General features: G+C 40.2%; 1 protein-coding gene across 1 annotated transcript in view; it reads left to right on the forward strand.

Annotated features, from left to right (window-relative positions):
- The window catches only part of tdrd6 (tudor domain containing 6), a 31156-nt gene extending 11834 nt beyond the window's left edge, over nucleotides 1-19322 (forward strand). Inside the window, exons 10-15 of the mRNA XM_053488417.1 lie at nucleotides 1949-2003; nucleotides 2094-2161; nucleotides 4364-4403; nucleotides 7329-7396; nucleotides 18623-18677; nucleotides 18789-19322. Coding sequence (XP_053344392.1) covers nucleotides 1949-2003; nucleotides 2094-2161; nucleotides 4364-4403; nucleotides 7329-7396; nucleotides 18623-18677; nucleotides 18789-18940 — 438 coding nt within the window. The 3' untranslated portion in view covers nucleotides 18941-19322. The remainder of the gene's footprint in view (nucleotides 1-1948; nucleotides 2004-2093; nucleotides 2162-4363; nucleotides 4404-7328; nucleotides 7397-18622; nucleotides 18678-18788) is intronic.
- Nucleotides 19323-22825: the final 3503 nt, after the last annotated feature.

A 22825-nucleotide genomic window follows, 5' to 3' on the forward strand; every position in this document is an offset into this window, starting at 1 on the left:
GGAAAACAAATGATGGTCCACTAGATGCAAACTGGATGAGGTGGCATGCTGCTGCAAAATGCTTTGGTCGCCATGCTGTTTAAGTGTGAGTTCCTCAATTTGAAAAGTTACCAGCAATGTCACTAGCAATATACTCCCAAGCCATGCTTCACAGTGAGGACCATGCATTCAGGAACCCTCTCCCTCTCTACGTCAAGCAAAGAAACAATGGTTAGAACCAAAAATCTTACATTTGGACTCAAATGACCAAAGGACAGTTTTCAACTCATCTAATATCCTTTCCTTTTGTTTTAAGTTTGTTGTTTTTCTTTGGGTTTCTTTGCTGTAATTGAACCATTGGACTCACTTAGTCTCCTCACTGTAAAAAAAAAAAAAGAAAAAAAAAGCTGCCTCAACTGAAAAAAGTTGCACAGCTTTTTTAAGTTTACTCATTTTTTTAGAGGAATTTGCTGGACAAACAAAATATGTTTAGTTGACACAACATGTATCCGGTTCAAAAACCTAAGTTGACCCAACTTGTGATTTAAATATTTAAATCAGCTTTAGTGGTATTGGATGTGGGCTCAATTAATTATATTTCTCTAGGGTTGACTAGGCAAAACTTTTCATCTATTTAAAGTAAGTTGTCTCTCATTTTAGCCTATTGATGTAGTTGATCGTAGTGATTGCATTAGCGACTCTGAAGCCAAAATGATAGACATTATTATATCCCTTAAATTACCGGGTACTGGAGCCGCGTTACTCCATCGTCAAGGTGCCTCAGTGTAATGATTATCGAACTGTAAGCTAACAAACATATTTTATTTAAAATATAAATGAATACTTGCCCAGAATTAAGGGTCCACAAAATGGCCATCTTCACCTCTTTAGTGCAGTTTGAAAGCATCAGTCCAGCGGGGAGTGAGGGAGGTGGGGGTTTTATAAAATCACACAATTTTCATCTCAAAGAAGGTAATTTTTTTAGTTAAATGAGTCTGTGTCTCCAAAGATTACAAGAACACAGTATAACCTGTTTTCTTAATAAATACCACCAACAATACAATATTAATTCATTCAACATTTATCTATTTAGATTTTTTTTTTTTTTTTTCCGTGCTCTAAATGGTCGATGTTTGGATAATTCTGGCACTTGAACTTTGAGTTTATGCAGGCTCAATCTGAGGTGCTTTAAATGAGTGTTTTTTAGTTTTTTATTCTGGTCGTTCTAATAAACTTATCGTCAACAGTAGAGGTAGCTCTTGATCTTCCTTTCCTGCGATAGTCCATATATTCAATTCAATTCAATTTTATTTATATAGCGCTTTTAACAATGGTCATTGTCTCAAAGCAGCTTCACAAAGATAAAAGAAATTCACAAAAAAAAAAAATATATATATATATATATATATATATATATATATATATATATGTATGTATGTATATAATATAATATATAAGAGGCAGTATCATCATAGCAATTGATGCATTTGGCAACTGCACTTGGGAATACATTCAAACTTCTTGAATTTTACTTAAAAGTAATCATGGACTGTTTCTTTTTTTTTCTTTTTTTGCCATAGTATTGATTTGTATAGTAACTTTTGACCAGGCACACCTGTGAACTGAAAATCATTTCAGATGACTACCCCACCTCTTGCCAAACTGTCATCAACGCTAAATCTAAAATATAAAACACATTCTGGGTTTACGTTTAACACATAATTCCATACATTTTTAAAGCTAAGATGTCTTCAGTATTAATGTACAATGTTGAAAAAAATTAAGAAAAAACATTGAAGGGAAAAGATGTTTTCAGACTTATGAGTGGTACTGTACACATATCAGAGCTTTTACTACATGACTGAGTTTATATTCCTTGTTTATGTACTACAATTTAAGTCTAAACTGTAGTACAAAAACTAAAAGTGTAATGTTTTATTTCCTAATCCTGTTATTTGTCTGCTAATAGGTTGAAGAAACTGAGCATAATACTGTAGAATGTTTTTCCTCTCCAAAGCATACAGGTGGAGTATAACATTTTTATCCAGCATTTGTAACGTTTACATCTTTAAAAATCTAATGACTTTTCCTTGTTGTTTGGCTTGTTAACCCAGCAAAAGGTTCTAAGAAAGAAACAGATGAACAACCTAGTGCTGGGGTGGATCTCAATCATGAGGAACAGGTAAGTGGAGGTTAGAATGATAGAAGTCACTACATTTTAAAATAATATTTAATATTTATGGGTTGTCATATCCTGCATGTATCCACTTAGTGTCCATGTTTTAACAGAATCCATGATTGTGCAGGTTTCTGGTTATCTGGTAGTGTCAGTGAAAAGTAATTCAACCATCAGGGCTTCATTCTGTGATTAACCAGTTCTGTCTTTCCAGTAATGTGTGTGACTCTGACAGTTCTAAAAAAAAAAAAAAAAAGAAAGTGTGTGCTTCGCAAAAAAACCCATGTTGTTCTGTAAGCTCGTTGTGATACCAAGGTTGTTTTCACAGATAGTTTGATTACAGTAACTAAGTAGCATCAGGTTGCAAGGCTAATTAAGTGACTTAGCAAAATTTGTATGACTATCTGGAACTGGCAGTATGGCTAACCGGTACTAACCATAAAAGACTATTTTTAATTTTTACTGAATACATCATATTTTTGAAAGATACCAAATCACTTTGGCTTAGTGGGATTGCAGTAGCGTCATGTGTGTCTTAGCTGAACTTTGGAATGCGCTTTTACGGGTGCAGTGGAATTAGGCTCTAATTACTTGCAATTATACTCGAGTTCCAGGTAACGAATTTTACATGTTGGTGTTCAAAGCAGAAAAATTTAGACCAGGACTTTTTGCATCCGGAACGTATTTACAGTGCATCATTTTTTGTACATTTTGTTATGTCACAGCCTTATTCTAAAATAGATTAAATTCCTTTTTTCCTTCCGAATTCTACAAACTACACCACATAATGACAACATGAAAAAAGTTGACTTGAGATTTTTGTAAATTTATTAAAAAAAAAATTGAGAAAGCACATGTACATAAGTATTTACACCCTTTGCCATGAAGCTCAAAATTGAGCTCAGGCTCATCCTGTTTCCCCTGATCATCCTGTTTCCCCTGATCGTCCTTGAGATGTTTCTGCAGCTTAATTGGAGTCCACTTGTGGTGAATTCAGTTGACTGGACATGATTTGGAAAGGCACACACCTGTCTATATAAGGTCTCACAGTTGACAGTTCATGTCAGAGCACAAACTAAGCATGAAGTCAAAGGAATTGTCTGTAGACCTCCGAGACAGGACTGTCTGGAGGCACAAATCCGGGAAAGGTTACAGAAAAATTTCTGCTGCTTTGAAGGTCCCAATGAGGACCATTGAGCAATTAATCTGCAGAAACATTTCAAGGATGATCAGGGGAAACAGGATGCGCTGAGCTCAATTTTAAGCTTCATGGCAGAGGCTGTGAATACTTTTGTACATATGCTTTCTAAATTGTTTCTTTTTTAATTAATTAGCAAAAATCTCAAGTAAACTTTTTTCTTGTTGTTGTTATAGAGTGTTGTGTGTAGAATTTTGAGGAAGAAAATGAATTTAATTAATCTTAAAATAAGGCTGTGACATGACATAAAATGTGGAAAAAGTGAATTGAATCCACTTTTGGACAGTGGACAGAGATTTACCGGCATACTTTCACTTTCTGCCAGGTTAACAATTCAAACATCAGACTTTGAACAAAGGCAGAGTGTGCACGATCGCAAAGACTTGTGTCTGTTCAGAGATCTCTTATTGCATTTTACTTTCGAGGTTATGGTGACTCCCCCATTTATCACAGGTCACAGGTGATTTCCCCAATTCATCCTGGTAACTCACTGACTCTCATGCACTGCTTGCACAATAAACTTGTTTGGGTTTCAAAAAGGCTCTCAAAAAAACTAACGTTCTGGTATTGGGTTCACTTCCGCTTATTCCCACCCATGAAAGGGTACCTGTATGCTCCTCAATTTTGATTGCCCCTCCCAACAAACTGGGCCACTCAAACATTGTAGGCTTTCAACTCGGTGTGCAATATCAGGAGAGAGTATCCCCATGATTCATACCAGAAATGTTTGCCACAGCTTAGTAGGCATGCTTATGTCACATGCAATTTTTAAACTTTTAACATTTAAAGATTTTGGTCAGAGTGTTACTTGTAGTGCTTCTTTTATATAAAACAAACCAACAGAACCAGTACAATGTGATGTGATCCAAGATGTAGATTGTGGTCTTCATACTTCTAAAGAAATGGCGGGCTACATTTTATTCCTTTCATTTTGAAGGGGTTTTTTTTGTTAGTTTTTTCGACCAGCAACATTGGTTTCTAATATTGATCTGTTTTGTTTTTTTCTGCAGAGCAAAATGTTGGTTACAGATGTTTCAGTTGAGCAAAGTGGTAAGAAAAGCACTTTTAATGACATGATCACTAGATAAATGCATTATCTTAAATTTGTTTAGAATATACTATAACTTGGGCTACCAGTGGGTATTTTTGCGTATTTGTCAGCTGTGCGTTAATTTTTCTATCAGGGCCTTTCTAAATAGAGATGGTGGATTAAATAATGAATTGCTATTCTTTTTGTGTGCTTATTCAGTATTGCCACATTGACTCCAACATTGATTTTTAAATAAGTTTATTACACTTAGAGATGCACCGCAAAGGGATTGGCTGATTTTTGCTTTATGAGACTTGACTGATCAACCTCAGATATAACGATTTTGTGCAGAATGCAGTCCCTGCATTACAAACTGCATGCCCCAGCTTGCTCTCAACTGCTGAACACGCACTCGACTTTTTGAGGCATTTCATGTATCGCCACACTCCAAATATAAAAAACATTCCAAAATAAATATATATTTTTTTAAAGGATATTATATATAATAATATTTTACTTTTTTAGAATAGAGATAAACCAGTCGAATGGCCAGTAACCAGAATTGGCTGGTTTTCAGTTTGATTCCCCATGCCCGGTAATCGGCTGATTAGCCTTTGATATAACCAATTCTACAGAGAGAAGCTTTGAGTGGCTTTAAAGTTTTTATTTATTTTTTTTATGGCGTTACATTCTTAAAAATGGCACATGTTAAAAGCCGCTGATAACTTTTCACCAAACTCTGTGAGCAAATTAGTATCTAACCTGCTCATTATACATGCTTACACAAGGCTCAAAACACAGCAAGTGCTAATTAGTTAAAAATTGTGTTAGAAGCTGAACATCTCTAGTAATATAGAGCCGTACAACCAACTTTTTTAAATGCAGAAACTACAATAAGCCATCAAAAAAAATGCCACAACACAGCCGTTGGACCAGATGATATTTACTATAAATTTTTAAAGAACTTACCTCATCTTTTTCCTAAACTTCTCAACATTTTTAACTCTATCTGGATATCAGGAAATATTCCATCTGCTTGGCATGAAGCAGAAATAATTCCTATCCCAAAGCCAGGAAATGACCATAAAAACCTTTCGCTTTAACCAGTTATCTATGCAAAACAATGGAGTGGATGGTCAGTGACCCCCTGGTCTGTGTACTGGAAACCGAAGATTGCATAAATAATGTCCAGTGTGGTTTCAGGAAAGGTAGAAACACTAAAGATCACCCGGTGTGTCTTGAAAGCTATATTTTTGATACCTTTATTAGGTAAGAACATGCTGTGGCGGTATTTTTTGATCTAGAAAAGGCCTACGACACAACATGAAACAAAATTTTAAATGATTTGTATGAAATGAATTTTAGAGGCTTTTTGTCTATTTTCAATGAAAGTTTCTTGTTTAATAGACTTTTCTAGAGTCAAAATAGCAAACACATTATCAGAACTGCACAAACAAGAACTTGGAGTACCTCAAGGAAACATTTTATCTCTAACTCTTTTTAGTATTAAGATTAATAGTACTGTAAAAAAACATTAGCTCTGATGTTATTTGTAGTCTATATGTACATGATATCTGCATTTGCTACAGAAGCAAAATTATGATAACTATTGAGCGGAAAATGCAACAGAAGATAAACTAAATACAGTCTTGGTCAATGCAGAATGGCTTCAAGTTCTTACAAACAAAAACTGTCTGCATGCATTTTTGTCAGCTTTGGTCACTACATAATGAACCAGGGCTTTTTTATGGACGGAAGCCCCATTAAAGTCGTTAAAGAGACAGAATTTCTTGTCACCTTTGACAGCAAACTGTCTTTTATTTCACACATTAAACTGCTTAAAAAGAAATGTTTCAAAGCCACGGATATTTTAAAGGTTTTATCCAAAACCAAATGGGGAGCAGACAGTTCATCTCTGATACAAGTATATGTAGAACTTTGATTCAATCAAAACTTTTTGGCAAAGTCTATGCTGACGCTTAGAAAGCAATAAGCAGTAAATATGTTTTCACTACATTGCCTTGTTTATTTTCACTACAGCGCAAGTAGTGAAAGTAAGAGACCTCTATACACACAATGTGATGAGAACTTACAGGATTGGGACCAAACAACTGTGTGTCCATAAAGAAACCACTTGTTAGTGAGACTTATCAGGGGAAAAAAGGGATAATGTTTGCACATCAGGGTAAGAAGGAAGTACGTGAGGCAATGCACTGATCATGCATACTAGCTACTGTACAAGCTTCTGGAGGCAGTGTTATGATCTGGGGTTGCTTCAGTTGGTCAGTCTAGGCTCATTTTTATTATCAAAGTCTAATCTGGATAGACTGTTGTTCTGTATTCCTAGTGATTTGCATTTTTATATAAACTGTCTGTAGTTACTTTTATGAATGTGACTCTTGATTTTAAACTTTGACAATAATACTCCTAACTTTTCTATGGTGTTCCTGGCATGGGAAGATGATGTGAGGTCTTTGTTCACTATGACAATAGTTTAAATAAAAGTTAATTTTATTTTTAGGCTAATGATGGCCTCCGTCACTTTAGACTTGATATTAAGATTTCCCAAGAACAGATACCAAATGCAAATTCCACATTTAGAATCAACTCCAGACTTTTTATCTCTTTTGATATAAAGTAACTAAAACAGGCTACAGTCAAACAGCGCACTCAGCTGTCCAGTTACTTTTAAGCCTGTAAAAAATGGAATGGGTTTGTAAAAAAATAAATAATGCTGTAATTTTTAGATATGAGTCATTTTTTTATTCCTTTATTTCAAATTCATTTAAATGTGGAAATTGTCTGTCAAGCTCACTGCCCATCTATAGTCAGTAAAAGTTTTTACGTGTATTCAGTAGATTATAAGTAGATTATGCTTATATTGTGCATTGTAAAATGTTTGTTTTACAAGAGGAATCTTTGATATGTTTGTTTTTCTTTTTCAAAACCAGCCTTGGAAATGAATCCAGCATTGGAAGTAGCACAAGATTTATCCTCTGCACTTAAAGCAAAGGTAAATTAATATAATTGTGAGAAAGGAAAACATTAGTGTAGAAATTTAATCTTAAATTCCACATCAGGTAAAAGCTGGTGAGGATGCTGAGGGGACGAGAACTTTAGTGGAGGAGCAGGTCTGTTTAGTGTTGATAAATAATCTAATATTAATGCTGGAAAATGTTCCAGTGTCTTCTTGTGCCAGTCCCAGGTCTGGATAAATGCAGAGGGTTGTGTCAGGAAGGGCATCTGACGTAAAACATTTGCCAAATCAATAATGCGAATCACGAATATAATTCCCATACCGGATCGGTCGTGGCCCGGGTTAACAACGACCGCCACTGGTGCTGTTGACCTACAGGGTGCTGGTGGAAATTGGGCTACTGTTGGTCGAAGAAGGAGAGGAGGAAGGCGTGTTCGAAAGCAGAGAGAGAAGAGGAAAGGCAAGAGTTTAGAAGTGATAGTAGGGACTTTGAATGTTGGGACCATGACAGGGAAGGGAAGAGAGTTAGTTGATATGATGCAGAGAAGAAAGGTGGATATACTGTGTGTCCAGGAGACCAGGTGGAAAGGTAGCAAGGCTAGAAGCTTAGGATCAGGGTTCAAATTGTTTTACCATGGTGTGGATAGGTAAATAAATGGAGTAGGAGTTATTCTAAAAGAGGAGTTTGTAAGGAATGTTCTAGAGGTGAAGAGAGTATCAGATAGGGTGATGAGTCTGAAGCTGGAAATTGAAGGCGTAATGTTAAATGTTGTTAGTGGTTATGCCCCACAGGTAGGATGTGAGTTAAAAGAGAAGGAGAAATTCTGGAGTGAGTTAGATGAAGTGATGCAGAGGATCCCCAGAGGTGAAAGAGTGGTGATTGGTGCAGACTTCAATGGATATGTTGGGGAAGGGAACAGAGGTGATGAAAATGTGATGGGCAGGTTTGGTCTTCAGGACAGGAATGTAGAAGGACAGATGGTGGTGGACTTTGCAAAGAGGATGGAAATGGCAGTAGTAAATACTTTCTTCCAGAAGAGGCAGGAACATAGGGTGACATATAAGAGTGGAGGCAGAAGCACTCAGGTCGACTACATCTTGTGTCGACGTTGTAACCTCAAGTTCAAGTAGGCTTTATTGTCATTACAACCATATACAGTTAGTACACAGTGAAACGAAACAACGTTCCTCCAGGACCAAGGTGCTACATGCAACATAAATTTACAACATAAATTAACAGAGACACTAAACTAGCTAACCAAGAGGCCTAGTTAACTGGCTAGCAGAGACAGGACAGAGAGACCTAACATAAATTACAACATAAGTTAACAAAAACTAACTAGCTAAGTATAACTATTTTAGCAGACAACATAAAGTGCACGTGCAAATGTGCAAACAAGAGCAACAACAAAGTGACAGTGCGCAACCACGACATAACAGAACATAAAATATGGTGTTGAGGTAGTGGGTAAACGTAACAGTTACAGAACATAAAAATATGGTGTTGAGGTAGTGGGTAAATGTAAACATTCTTTAAAAACAGCAGCAAGAATCGAGGAATTAGTGCAAAAATTAGTCCAGTAATGATCATTGTGCAAAAGATAAACAGTGAAGCATTTACAGGTTGGTGTGTATGATAATTTGTTGGTGTAGGTCAGTGTGTCTGCACTTGTGTTGATTAGTCAGTCCAGTCCCAATATTTTGAGGTAGTTGAGTTAAGCTGTGTGATAATGTTTGTGTTAGTGTGTCTGTGTGTGTGTGTTTATCAGTCCAGTCCCTTTTTGTTGAGGAGACGGATGGCTTGTGGAAAAAAGCTGTTGCACAGTCTGGATGTGTGTGCCCGAATGCTTCGGTACCTTTTTCCAGATGGCAGGAGTGTGAAGTGTGTGTGAGAGGGGTGTGTCCGATCAGCCACAATGCTGGTGGCTTTGCGGATGCAGCGTGTGGTGTAGATGTCTTCAATAGAGGGGAGAGAGACCCCGATGATCTTCTCCGCTGTCCTCACTATCCGCTGTAGGGTTTTGCGATCCGATATGGCACAATTCCCAAACCAGACAGTGATGCAGCCGCTCAGAATGCTCTCGATAGTTCCTCTATAGAAGGTGGTCAGGATTGGTGGTGGAAGCTGGGCCTTTCTCAGTCTTCTCAGAAAGAAGAGACGCTGTTGGGCTTTCTTGTGTAGGGAGCTGGTGTTGAGGGACCAGCTGAGGTCCTTCTCTAGGTGGACACCCAGGAATTTGATGTTTTCGACGATTCCCACAGAGGAGCCGTTGATGCTCAGCAGAGAATGGTCGCCTCGTGTCCTCCTAAAGTCAACAACCATCTCCTTTGTCTTGTCAACATTTAGAGACAGGTTGTTGTCTTTACACCAGTCCGTTAGCCTCTGCACTTCCTCTCTGTACGCTGACTCGTCGTTCTTGCTAATGAGACCCACCACGGTCGTGTCATCAGCGAACTTAATGATGTGGTTCGAACTGTGTGTTGCTACACAGTCGTGAGACAGCAGTGTGAACAGCAGGGGACTGAGCACGCAGCCTTGTGGGGCCCCAGTGCTCAGTGTGGTGGTGCTGGAGGTGCAGTTTCCGATCCGTACTGACTGAGGCCTACCGGTCAGAAAGTCCAGGATCCAGTTGCAGAGGGAGGTGTTCAGGCCCAACAGGTTCAGCTTCCCAATCAGTTGTTGGGAGATGATAGTGTTGAATGCTGAGCTGAAATCTATGTACAGCATTCGAACATATGTGTCTTTCTTGTCCGAGTGTGTGAGGGCAAGATGTAGTGTAGTGGAGATGGCATCGTCCGTTGAGCGGTTAGGACGATACGCAAACTGCAGTGGGTCCAGTGAGGAGGGCAGCAGGGTCTTGATGTGTCTCATGACGAGCCGCTCAAAGCACTTCATGATGGTGGGTGTGAGTGCAACGGGACGGTAGTCATTAAGACAGGACACAGTAGACTTCTTGGGCACGGGGACGATGGTGGTGGCCTTGAAGCACGTGGGAACGACGGCGCTGCTCAGAAAGATGTTAAAGATGTCGGTGAGAACATCTGCCAGCTGTTCAGCACATTCTCTGAGCACTCTGCCTGGGATGTTGTTTGGTCCAGCAGCTTTACGTGGGTTGACTCGTAGAGTTTTCCTCACCTCAGCTGTAGTGAGACACAGCACCTGGTCGTTCGGAGAAGGAGTGGTCTTTCTCGCCGCCACGTCGTTCTGCCTGTCAAACCAAGCATAGAAGTTATTTAGCGCATCTTGTAAACCCTGCCACATGCGCCGTGTGTCGGCGCTGTCCCTGAAGTGATTGTGGATTCTCTGGGCGTGTGCGCACTTTGCCTCTCTGATGGCCCGAGAAAGTTTGGCCCTTGCTGTTCTGAGGGCCACCTTGTCTCCCGCTTTGAAGGCAGAGTCTCTGGTCCTTAGAAGTGCACGCACTTCCGCAGTAATCCACGGTTTTTGGTTGGGTCGTGAGATGATGTTCTTGGAGACAGTGACGTCATCGGTGCACTTGTTGATGTAGCTGGTCACTGATGACGTGTACTCCTTCAAGTCAGTGAAGTCGCCGTAAGTTGCAGCCTCCCTAAACATGTTCCAGTCAGTGCTCTCGAAACAGTCCTGAAGAGCAGAAATGGCTCCTGCTGGCCAGGTTTTCACCTGCTTCAGAACCGGTTTTGAGCGCCTGACGAGTGGTCTGTATGCTGGAATTAGCATAACAGAGATGTGGTCTGAGTAGCCGAGGTGGGGGCGGGGCTCTGCCCGATATGCGCCGGGGGTGTTTGTGTAAACAAGATCCAGCGTGTTTTTCCCTCTCGTTGCAAAGTCCACATACTGATGGAATCTAGGAAGCACTGACTTGAGATTTGCATGGTTGAAATCTCCAGCAACAATAAACAGTCCATCCGGGTGTGTATTTTGCAGTTCACTGATCTTTGTATACAGTTCCCATAGCGCTTCTTTAGCATTAGCGCTAGGTGGAATGTACACTCCGATAATGAAAACAGTGGTGAATTCTCGTGGTAAATAAAAAGGTCTGCATCTAACAATCACAAACTCCACTAGCAATGAGCAATAACTAGAAACTAGCACAGAGTTCTTGCACCATTTCGTGTTGATGTAAACACATAAGCCGCCACCGCGAGTCTTACCGCACAGAGCTGCATTTCTGTCGGCGCGAAACGAGGCTAGCCCGTCTAGCTGAATAGCGGCGTCCGGTACTCTGTCGCTGAGCCATGTCTCCGTGAAAACAAAGACACAGCAGTCTCTAACCTCACGCTGTGTAGCCTGCTGGAGTCGGATGTAGTCCAGTTTATTGTCCAGGGAGCAGACGTTAGATAAGATGATGGACGGGAGAGCCGCCCGGCTAGGGTTTGTTTTTAGCCTAGCACAGACTCCCGCCCGCTTGCCGCGCTTCCGCTTCCTCGCGCACCGCTTCCGATGACCCTTCCTCCGGCATCAGGCAACGCCGAGGCTTCGAGGCCTGGTTCACGCAGCAAGCCGAGCTGAAAAAGATCAGTGACTGCAAAGTGTTGGTAGGGGAGAGTGTAGCCAGACAACACAGAATGGTGGTGTGTAAAATAACCCTGGTGGTGAGGAAGGCGAAGAGGACAAAGGCAGAGCAGAGGACAAAGTGGCGGAAGCTGAGAAAGGAAGAATGTTGTGAAGTCTTTAGGGAGGAGTTGAGACAGGCTATGGGTGGTCAGGAGGGGCTTTCAGTTGACTGGACAACTACAGCCAATGTGATCAGGGAGACAGGTAGGAGGGTACTTGGTGTATCATCAGGTAAGGGGAGATGCAGAGTAAGGTGAAGGTAGAGGTGGCAAAGGCCAAACAAAGAGCATAAGAGGACTTGTATGCTAGGCTAGACAGGTTGGCAAGGCAGAGAGATGGAGATGGGAAAGATGTGCAGCAGGTTAGAGTGATTAAAGATAGAGATGGAAATGTACTGACAGATGCCAGGAGGGTGATGGAAAGATGGAAGGAGTACTTTAAGGAGTTGATAAATGAGGAAAACGAAAGAGAACAAAGCGTAGAAGAGGTGACTGTTGTGGAACAGGAAGTAGCAAATATTAGTAGAAGTGAGGTGAGAAGGGCGTTGAAGAGGATGAAGAGTGGAAAGGCTGTTGGTCCTGATGACATACCTGTGGAGGTATGGAAGTGCTTAGGAGAGGTGGCAGTAGAGTTTCTGACAAGTTTGTTTAACAAGATCTTGGAGAGTGAGAGGATTCCAGAGGAATGGAGGAGAAGTGTATTGGTGCCAATTTTTAAGAACAAGGGAGATGTGCAGAGCTGTGGCAATTAAAGAGGTATAAAGCTAATGAGCCAGACAATGAAGCTGTGGGAAAGAGTAGTGGAAGCTATGTTAAGGGCAGAGCTGAGCATTTGTGAGCAGCAATATGGTTTTATGCCTAGAAAGAGTACATCAGATGCAGTATTTGCTTTGAGGATGCTGGCGGAGAAGTACAGAGAAGGTAACAGGGAGTTGCATTGTGTCTTTTTAGATTTAGAGAAAGCGTATGACAGGGTGCCAAGAGAGGAGCTGTGGTATTGTATGAGAAGGTCTGGAGTGGCAGAGAAGTATGTTAGAGTGGTGCAGGACATGTATGAGAGCTGTAAGACAGTGGTAAGATGTGCTGTAGGTGTGACAGAAGAGTTCAAGGTGGAGATGGGTCTGCATCAAGGATTGGCTCTAAGCCCCTTTTTGTTTGCTCTGGTGATGGACAGGATGACAGATGAGGTAAGACAGGAGTCCCCATGGACTATGATGATTGCATTCTCGCTGGTGCTGGTGGATGACATTGTGCTCTGTAGCGAGAGCAGGGAACAGGTGGAGGAAAATTTGGGGAGGTGGAGGTATGCTCTGGAAAGCAGAGGAATGAAGGTTAGCAGCAGCAAGACGGAATACATATGTGTGAATGAGAGGGACCCAGGAGGATCGGTGAGGCTACAGGGAGCAGAGGTAAAGAAGGTGCAGGATTTTAGGGTCAACGGTCCAGAGCAACGGAGAGTGTTCAAAGGAGGTGAAGAGGTGGGTACAGGCAGGTTGGAATGGGTGGAGAAAAGTGTCAGGTGTGTTGTGCGATAAAAGAGTATCAGCGAGAATGAAAGGAAAGGTGTACAGGACAGTGGTGAGACCAGCAATGCTCTACGGCTTAGAGACGGGGGCACTAAAGAAAAGACAGGAGGCAGAGTTGGAGGTAGCACAGCTGAAGATGTTGAGGTTCTCCTTGGGAGTGACAAGGATGGATAGGATCAAGAATGAGTTTATCAGAGGGACAACCCACGTTAGATGTTTTGGAGATAAAGTCAGAGAGGCCAGATTGAGGTGGTTTGGACATGTTCAGAGGAGAGATGGTGAATATATCAGTAGAAGGATGCTGAGGTTGGAACTGCCAGGCAGGAGGTCTAGAGGAAGACCAAAGAGGAGATTTATGGATGCAGTGAGAGAGGACATGAAGTTAGTTGGTGTGAGAGAAGAGGATGCAGAGGATAGGGTTAGATGGAGGCAAATGATTCGTTGTGGCGACCCCTGAAAGGAAACAGCTGAAAGACGAAGAAGAAGTATTTCAACATTAGAACATATGATGGAAGTAAATGAGCTGAGGAATGTCATACCTGCCATACCACTGGAGATAGTAAAGTTTATTTTTTTTTGTTTTTCAGTTAATATATGCCAAATATGTGAGTAAACATGTGGGCTTAAGAGATAAAACATTAACATGTTAACAAAACCAGGAAGTGAAAAATGAGTCTGTAATGGATCTCAATGTCAATGCATATTTATTTCATTGTTTTTATTAAATATAAGCAAAGTAGATAGTTGTGTAACATTTGGGGTCTAAGGCCCTGTTACATACAATATACCTGATATTTAAAATTAATTCTCTCAACTCATCTGGTCACAAGTGGACCCTTGAAAAGTTTATATCTGTTCATCCAGTACTCGGCAGCATTTCCAAACTTCTAATGAGTGCCTATTTTGCAGCTTAAGCGGTGATGGTCAATTAGGCGCACCTTCTTTGCATGCTACAAATGTGTTATTTAGTCACTAGGAATACAAATTTAATGTATTTTTTTTACTGATTATTGATCATTTCACAATTCAACTATCATTCATTTTTAATGGCAACCAAATGCAGTTCCAGTGGAACAATCAGTTATTTCTAGACAAATTAATGAAGCGTAAATATTTAAACAAACTGTCCTTTTTCAGAAACGATGCCCAATATTGCACACTGCCTGTGCTGCAACTGCAAGTGCACAAGTTAATAGATATGTGAGCTATAGGCAAACATAATCAGTTTATCTATTTTAATTTCTTGATGGCTATTAATTAATAAATGATTAATCCTTAACATTCCTAGTGGTCAAATGCATCCAAGACCACCTCTGAATGTGGTTTGAGTGATCAGATGACAATCCTGTCCTGACTATTTATCATCAGAAAGCCCAGGACACACATCAATGCGAGGTGTAAACAGAGACTTTACTTAAACTTTTTTAGGTTCTGGATATGGAACTTCATGCTGATCCTGATTTGGCTGCTGTAATTAAAGTGATTGGTATGCTATCTTACAAAACAGGAACTATTTTTTTAAAAGATAGTTAATGGGATGGTTCTTTCTTTTATAGAATATGTGATTGAAAGTGAACTGGGGTTGAATACTACATCAGACAAGGTCAGGGTAGTGTTGATGCATATAAAAAGTACAGTTTATATATACAGGTACATCTCAATAAATTAGTATATCAGTGTGGAGATCAATTATAAAGGTAAATTATTTTGTGAAAAACAGGTGTCAAACTAATTCAAGGATAAATGCAGAAAAGGTTATCCTGTGATTTTCTCTCTGAATATAAAATGGGTCGTTCCAGACATTGTTCAGAAGAACAGTGTACTTTGATTCAAAAGTTGATTAGAGATGGGAAAACATATAAAGAAGTGCAGAAAATGATAGGCTGCTCTGCTAAAATGATATCAAATACTTTAAAATGGAGATCAAGACCAGAAAGCTATTAGCAAAAAGTCACTGCAAAGTCCTATTGTTGAAAAAAAAAAAGACATGTGCTGAAGAGGTTACAGTTCGCCAAAGAACACATTGACTGGCCTAAAGAGAAATGGCGCAATATTTTGTGGACTGATGAAAGCAAGATTGTTGTTTTTGGGTCTAGAAACCGCAGACAGTTTGTTAGGCCCCCCAACACTGAATTCAAGCTTAGTACACTGTGAAGACAGTGAAGCATGGAGGGACAAGCATCATGATATGGGGATGCTTCTCGTACTATGGTGTTGGGCCTATTTATCACATTTCAGGGATCATGGATCAATTTGAGTACATCAGAATACTTAAAGAGGTCATGTTGCCTTATGCCGAAGGGGAATGCCTTAAAATGGGTGTTTCAACAAGACAACGACCCCAGACACACCAGTAAGCGAGCAGCATTTTGGTTCCTGTTTTGGTTTAAGCTGTAAATTCATCACTTTGTAAAGATAATGACACTGCTATTTTTTTTGAACAGACCAATATTTGTGTGATTTAAATGAAAAGTTATTATATGAATATGGAGCTTTACTCACATTTTTCAACACACTGCTATTAATTTAAACACAACTGTATGCATTATTTGAATATATGTATTTATGTAATTAAATATATTTTATCTAAAAACTTCCTTACACCTCCATGCCACACTGCATTGCTGCAGTTATCATGCCAAGATAGCCAGTGCTATAAATGTTCATACTTTTCTGTCGTCCAACATTTCTCTGTTAAATTTTTTTACTGATACTGAATTTTGAGTTTTTATTAGCTGTAATTGGCTGAGTTTTTATAAGCCATAATCATCAAAAATTGTGCCAGTCAAGGAAGCTCACGGGATCTGCTTCCAGCACGGACCATCGTTCAGCGCACAGACCTGACATCATATGATCCTTTTCTTCCTTTTTTTTCCTCTCTCCTCTTAACCCTTTCCTTACCCCTTTTTCTAAATAAAATTACCCCTTTTCCATAAGACCCTCGCCTCTTATTTGTGGGGCCACACATGCGTCAAACCCGTTACACTGGTGGAGAATGCAGGCATCTGGCACGGACCTTGGGTTGAGTCCCCAGCAAGGCTGAGGTCTTACTTAGCAGTGCCAGCGGCATGTGTGAGCTCCTAAAATTGCCTTATGCGCAAATGCGCCTAAATCTTCTTTTGCTTCAGCAAAGGTGCTTAGGTCTCCTGCGTCTGCTCCTGTTTAGCTGTTCCTCCAGAACAGACAGCCGTTCTACTTGTTTATCTTCATATTCCTCGGAGTCAGACAAGCTTTTTGACATGCAGAAGACTTTGAGCCACTGCTCTGAGTTGGATAGACTTTCTGCTCACTCGTTTTTCTTCATTTTGGATACCTGGTGCTGGCTAGGAGACACTGGTCTTGGCTCATGTTGAATCTTGACAAAGCGGGATTCAAAAACCTACAGGAGTTTTCTGGCCATGGACACAACCTCATGGTTCGGTGGGTTGTATTTGTAACAATTTGAGAACATACGACGAACATCAGCAGCAAACTGCAAGGCGTCTGTGTATTCGCGATTGTCCATCTTTTTTTAATAGTCTCCAAATCAATAGGCTGATGTATGATATCTTGATAGTCATGCAGGCCAAGTGCCACAGCGTCCACAGGCACATAAACAGGCTAGGTGTAGTGCCACAGTATCCACAAGCACTTAGATGGGCTTAGAAGAACATCTCCTTTAAAATGCTGCTACAGTATTTAAGCCTTTTGGAGAGCTTGACCCTGCGGCCCACCCTCTTTCGCTTTTATTTTTAGAGCCCAAGTACCGTGACATCTTGAATTTGTTCCTTGAGAACATCTGAGATGCCACAGAATTAATTTAAGATCACAGCAACAAGACACCTCTAAAAGGGAGAAGGATGCATGCTGGAGGATTGGGGAGAATGAGATTGTATTTCAACAGACACTGTCATTCCCCCCAAGGCACTGCACACAATCTCATCCACACCCTTGTCAGCTCAGCTTAAGCCAAAATAAAAATGGGGGTGAAAAGGCAGACACCACAACCCCAACTGCCCCTGTCCTTACCGTCTGTGAGTCATCTCCATGTATCTCCAAGCTGAAGGTGCTAAAGTTGTACTCACGGCGAGGCAAAGGCTGACCCATCAAACCGCCACATAAAGATCTGCCTATTCTCCACTTGTGTAACAGGTTTGATCCACGGGTGGCATCACAAACATGGACATGAGGCAAGGTCTTACAGAAAAGGTCATTTTAGTTAGAAGAAGGGGAAAGGATAGGGTTAAGAGAAAGGAAGAAGAGAAGGAAAAGATCCATGTGCAGGTCTGCAGCGCACTGCTGGCATGCGAGCACAGGCTGATGAACGATTCCGGTGGGCAGAGCTTCCTTGACTGGCGCTTCTTATGATTGGCTGAACCAGCTCTCATTGGTGTGGCTGCAGGCTGGTAACTCCCGGACACTCCTTGTTTGGGTGGCTTTCCCGGCTGGAAACAGAAGCCTTGTCATGCAACACAGATGGCAGGGTCAGGAAGTCTGACTCTGTTTGAGAGTTCATAGGCTGTCAATATTAACAGGTTCACTAATGATTTTATTTTATTTATTTTTTTAATGAAAAGTAATCGCAGTTACTCGGCTGGATGAGATGACTGAGGAAACATCGCCAGGTGTTCTGAACAGTAAATTTCACTATAAAAAAGCTGTTTGTTTGAGCTACCTATTTTTACAAGAATACATTAAATGTAAGACACTGAATAAGGCAGTGAAAGTGATGCAGTTGGCAGAAGCTAATTTTTTGCACTTGCTAGAGATGACTTAACATAAGAAAGTAACCATAACTACCTCAGTGTAACAGCACACCAGTCAGTGACAAATTTCAACTGCATTTATTCACTCTGGGCTTGTTAGTAACACAAAAGAAATACATTTTGACAAAGCATGTGCGTGCCAAATTGGAAAGATAACGGACATTGTCATCACTAAAGAAGCAGAAAGGCCTTACAATATGATTTACTGCAAAGAGTCTATCATTCGTTAAATGTTAATGTGTCAGAGATAAAACTGCATAATCTGTTTTCCTATAATCAGTTTGACATGCATTTCTTTATTCCTACCAAGTTTATAATGCAAGTAAACCTAAGTTATAGACTGATTAATCACAATTTTTTAAAAATACTGTGATTTAACTAGATCTTTTTTTTTTGTCATCGATTGACAGCAGTTGTCAATGTGTTTGTGATTCATTTTGTTGTTCAAATTTTAGATTGATGCTGATTTGGCGGGGACTGAACTTTTTGCTGCTAATACAGTGTCTTCTGGTGAGCTTTTACATTCTATTTAGAATCTGACAACCATCAGCCGTATGTTTTAATGTGGATTATTAATGTGAGCATTTTCTGATCATATAGTGAGTGCCATGTGCTCTGTAGATTTACAGAAACCATCTGATGTAGACAACCCAAGGGCTTCAACTGTCACACATTTGACCCTGAGGATTGAGGACACGTCTGATGATAATATCTTTGTGAAAGAATTGCAGGCTTCCCCAAGTGAGGCATGCAAGCCAAGTACTAAAGAATAGCTGGCGCTCGATTACTCAAGGCACTGTTTAACTCTCAGGATCTCTGGTTGCATTTTGATTTGTTTGTTGTAACATCTTTTATCACTTTAGTACTTGAGTATCTAATTTCTGCGTTTTGAGTTATGCCAGAATTTTTTTTTCTATATTTTCACCCCTTTATCGTTCTATGTTCCTTGTTATTTAGATACATCCAGAACCAAGTTGTGTTCTATTGTTTTGGGTTGTAAAGGCTAAGCTTAAAGTGCATGTGCTAAATGTTGTAATAAGAAATAACAAAAACATTTGTTTAGTAATAGCATACGTTACCCTTTAATTTTCTATTGCACAAATTTGTATATGTTCTTGAAAGCATTTCAGTAAAATAAATATGGTGCAAGTTTCACAGGTGGTTTTGAGATTAATACAATGCACATGCATCCTTTACTCATCAGGTTCTTTATTTTGTCTGATATTTCCTTTTTTAAAGACATTAGAAAATTAAGACAAGTAAATTGTAATTTTATATTTAACTACTTTAGTGTCAAACTAATTCCAGCATGAGCTAGCACTAATTATTACGGTCAGTAATTTCATGAGTCAGAGTTTATCTTCTGGGGTGGATTTGCAACTTAGGATCATGTTTTATTCCCATATAAGAATTAAAAATAAAATTTCAGAGGTAAAAACTGTTTTAAGTCTAAAATCACATAACAGAAATACTTCTATTCTGACTGTTGGCTGTAGTGTGAAGGCTTTACAAAGATGAGATTGTCGCTAATTAAATGCTAAACAGTTTGAGTGTGAAGGGTTTGTTTTTCTAGCAGCAGAGTTATAGAAACATAGCACAAGGTCAGCTATAACTGTAGAAAACATTAGCAAACGCATGACTCTGAAAAGAGGGAAGTTGTAATTTGCTTTGACCTCTTACTGTATAAAAATCTGACCTTAATTTAAATAAAACTCTTAATCAAAATAGTTACAGTGCATCCGGAAATTATTCACACTACATCACTTTTTCCACATTTTGTTATGTCACAGCCTTATTCTAAAATGGATTAAATTTTTAGTGGCCTCCATCATCCATAAGTAGAATATGTTTGAAACCACCAGGACTCTTCCTAAAGCCGGCTGGCCATCTAAACTGAGAGATCGGGGGAGAAAGGCCTTCACTTCCCTCAGGGAGTTGACCAAAAACCCGAGTCACTCTGTCAGAGCTCCAGAGGTCCTCTGTGGAGAGAGGAGAACCTTCCAGAAGTCTGGCCACTCTACCATATAGGGCTGATTGGTGGATTGTGGCAGAGATGGTTGTCCTTCTGGAAGGTTCTTCTCTCTCCACAGAGGACCTCTGGAGCTCTGACAGAGTGACCATTAGGTCCTTGGTCACCTCCCTGACTAAAGCAGCGTCAGTTAAACGTGACCCAATTTCCGATTTTTTGCTCATATGTGACACATATCGGATATGTTCTATGTCCGTGTAAACAGGAAACAAACGCATGCATTCCGATATTTCGAGATCGTTTTCAGGCCTCCTTTATATGTCAAAATAAATCAGATATGTGCTAATGTTATTGTTGTGTAAACAGACAGATCGGATTTCCTGAGGCATTGTGTTTTGTACATCATTAAAACTGCGACTTCTTCGTGGTTTAATGACGTGATGTTATTCTCCGGTGGAAGTGCATGTGGAATAATAAAATCGCAGGTGACATGGAGGAGGAAAAGGTCCCTCTGCCTTGTGTTAATGCTTATTTAGGCTAAATAACATTAAAAAATCAGTATTTGGTGAATGAAGCATATGCACAGGCTGCAATTTGTTTTTTCCCTCCTCCCGTTTCAAAATCATGGTGACGATTGGCGAACTTTCGCGATTCGTCCATCTTGGCTAGTGTGTAGCGCAAGAACCTCCCTTTAATAATGCGCAATGTTTCAGATGGTATGGCAAGTGTAAACCCTTGAATTGGATATGGGTCATAGTTAAAAGAACTTGTAAACAGACAGTCAAAAAAATCAGATATAGGCAACAAATCAGAATTGGGCATCAAGACCTGCAGTGTAAACTAGGCTTAAGGCCCTTCTCCCCCAGTCGCTCAGTTTAGATGGCTGGCCAGCTCCAGAAAGAGTCCTGGGGCCTCATGTATAAAACTTTGCGTAGATTTCATCCTTAAAGTGTGCGTACGCACATAAGGCAGAATTTGCGTACGCACAAAAGTTTTCAAATTTATAAAACCGTACGTACGTGACCGAACCTGCGCAAGGTTCGCTTTATAAATCACAATTATCTGAATATTGTGCGCAGGTGCACGTGCTTATAACTTACCTCAATCTCCTCCCGAAATAACCATATTTGGAGGTTAAGACCGCCTATTTTGAATATGTATGATCTCCCTGCATATTAATACGACCGATAATTGTCTTTGATCTGTTTGGCTAAAAATGGAAGAACAGATACGAAAAGCAAAAAAAAGAAACTTCACCGACTGCGAGATGGAGGTACTGCTGTCTAAGGTGGAGGGCCGAAAAAAAGTTTTATTTGGTGGGCTCTCTGCGGGAATTTCAAATAAAAGAAAGATGGTAGAATGGGAGCAAGTAACAGAAGCAGTCAATGCTGTTACATCGGTGCCTCGCACAGTCCAAGAGACCAAAAAAAAATGGTCAGACTTAAAAGTTGTGGTAAAAAAAAGAATATGTGCACACAGGCGCAGTGTTGTAACAACTGGTGGTGGTCAAGGAATCACTGACCTTCAGCCTTTGATGCAAGGGTGGGCGCGATTATAGGGGAAACAGGATTAAGTGGAGTTCTTCCAGAATTCCAAGGTGATACGGATGTGATTTGCGGTAACGATGGTAAGTAATTGATTTATCTACACATTATATACCGTAAGTTTTTGTCTGTTTAAAATTCTGCTTTTTTATTGTGGATAATTTAAATCAACCAATTCAAATTACGCGGAAGTGGAAAGTCCTAAAATATCCAAGTGACAAATCTAGCAATAGATGCAGCTGTCCTTAAGATATACATTTATTAAAACAGTCGATTTTTCTGTTTATTCATATGCAAAAAATTTTACTTAAAAAGACAAAAGCAAGTCATCAAGTGCACATTTTATTTCACACATTTACAGATATGCAATACAACCTTTAATTAAAGTTTTTTTAATGATTAAAGGAAAAGTTAATCCTGGAATGCCTTCAAGCCCGGTGAGTGGTCCAAGTGGGGTAGACAAGGGATGTAGGCTTACATCCTACGTGCCACCGCCGCCATCCTGTGTGCCTCCACCAACGTCCTGTGTGCCTCCACCAACGTCCTGTGTGCCTCCACCAACGTCCAGTGTGCCGCCATTATCAAATGCCCAAGCAACCCCATCCTGTGCGCAATTCAGTGCATCATCATCATCATCCTTTGTGCCACTACCGAGCGCTGGTAACTCAAGGCGTGTACTGACGGAAGAAGTCATGCAGACCCAACGTCACATGGTTCATGCTGTTAATGCGGTGTGTTCCGAACTGAGAAGAAATAAAAACAATTTTATCAAAAATAAGTGGTTCACTTAAAGAACTTGTGAAAAAATAAACAGTATGAATTCACTTGCCTTTTCACATTGCATTTATTACATTTATACGCCGCTGTATTGCCATAGCATTATGCACTGCATTAGGAGGGCCAGGGTCGGGTTCATTATCTTCAGGATGGGCGTTCGATGAAACAGGTATACCTTTCTTTTGAGCAATGTTGTGCAACACTGCGCAAGCCACCACAATGCGGCAAACCTTTGTAGGGGTGTACAATACTGTGCCACCAGACGTATCCAAGCACCTCCAGCGTCCTTTTAGTAGACCAATAGTGCGTTCGACCACTGAACGCGTCCGGCAATGCTTCTCGTTATAACGCCGTTCTTGTTCAGTTTG

Source organism: Clarias gariepinus, chromosome 27, assembly GCF_024256425.1.
Source record: "Clarias gariepinus isolate MV-2021 ecotype Netherlands chromosome 27, CGAR_prim_01v2, whole genome shotgun sequence".
Lineage (NCBI taxonomy): Eukaryota > Metazoa > Chordata > Actinopteri > Siluriformes > Clariidae > Clarias > Clarias gariepinus.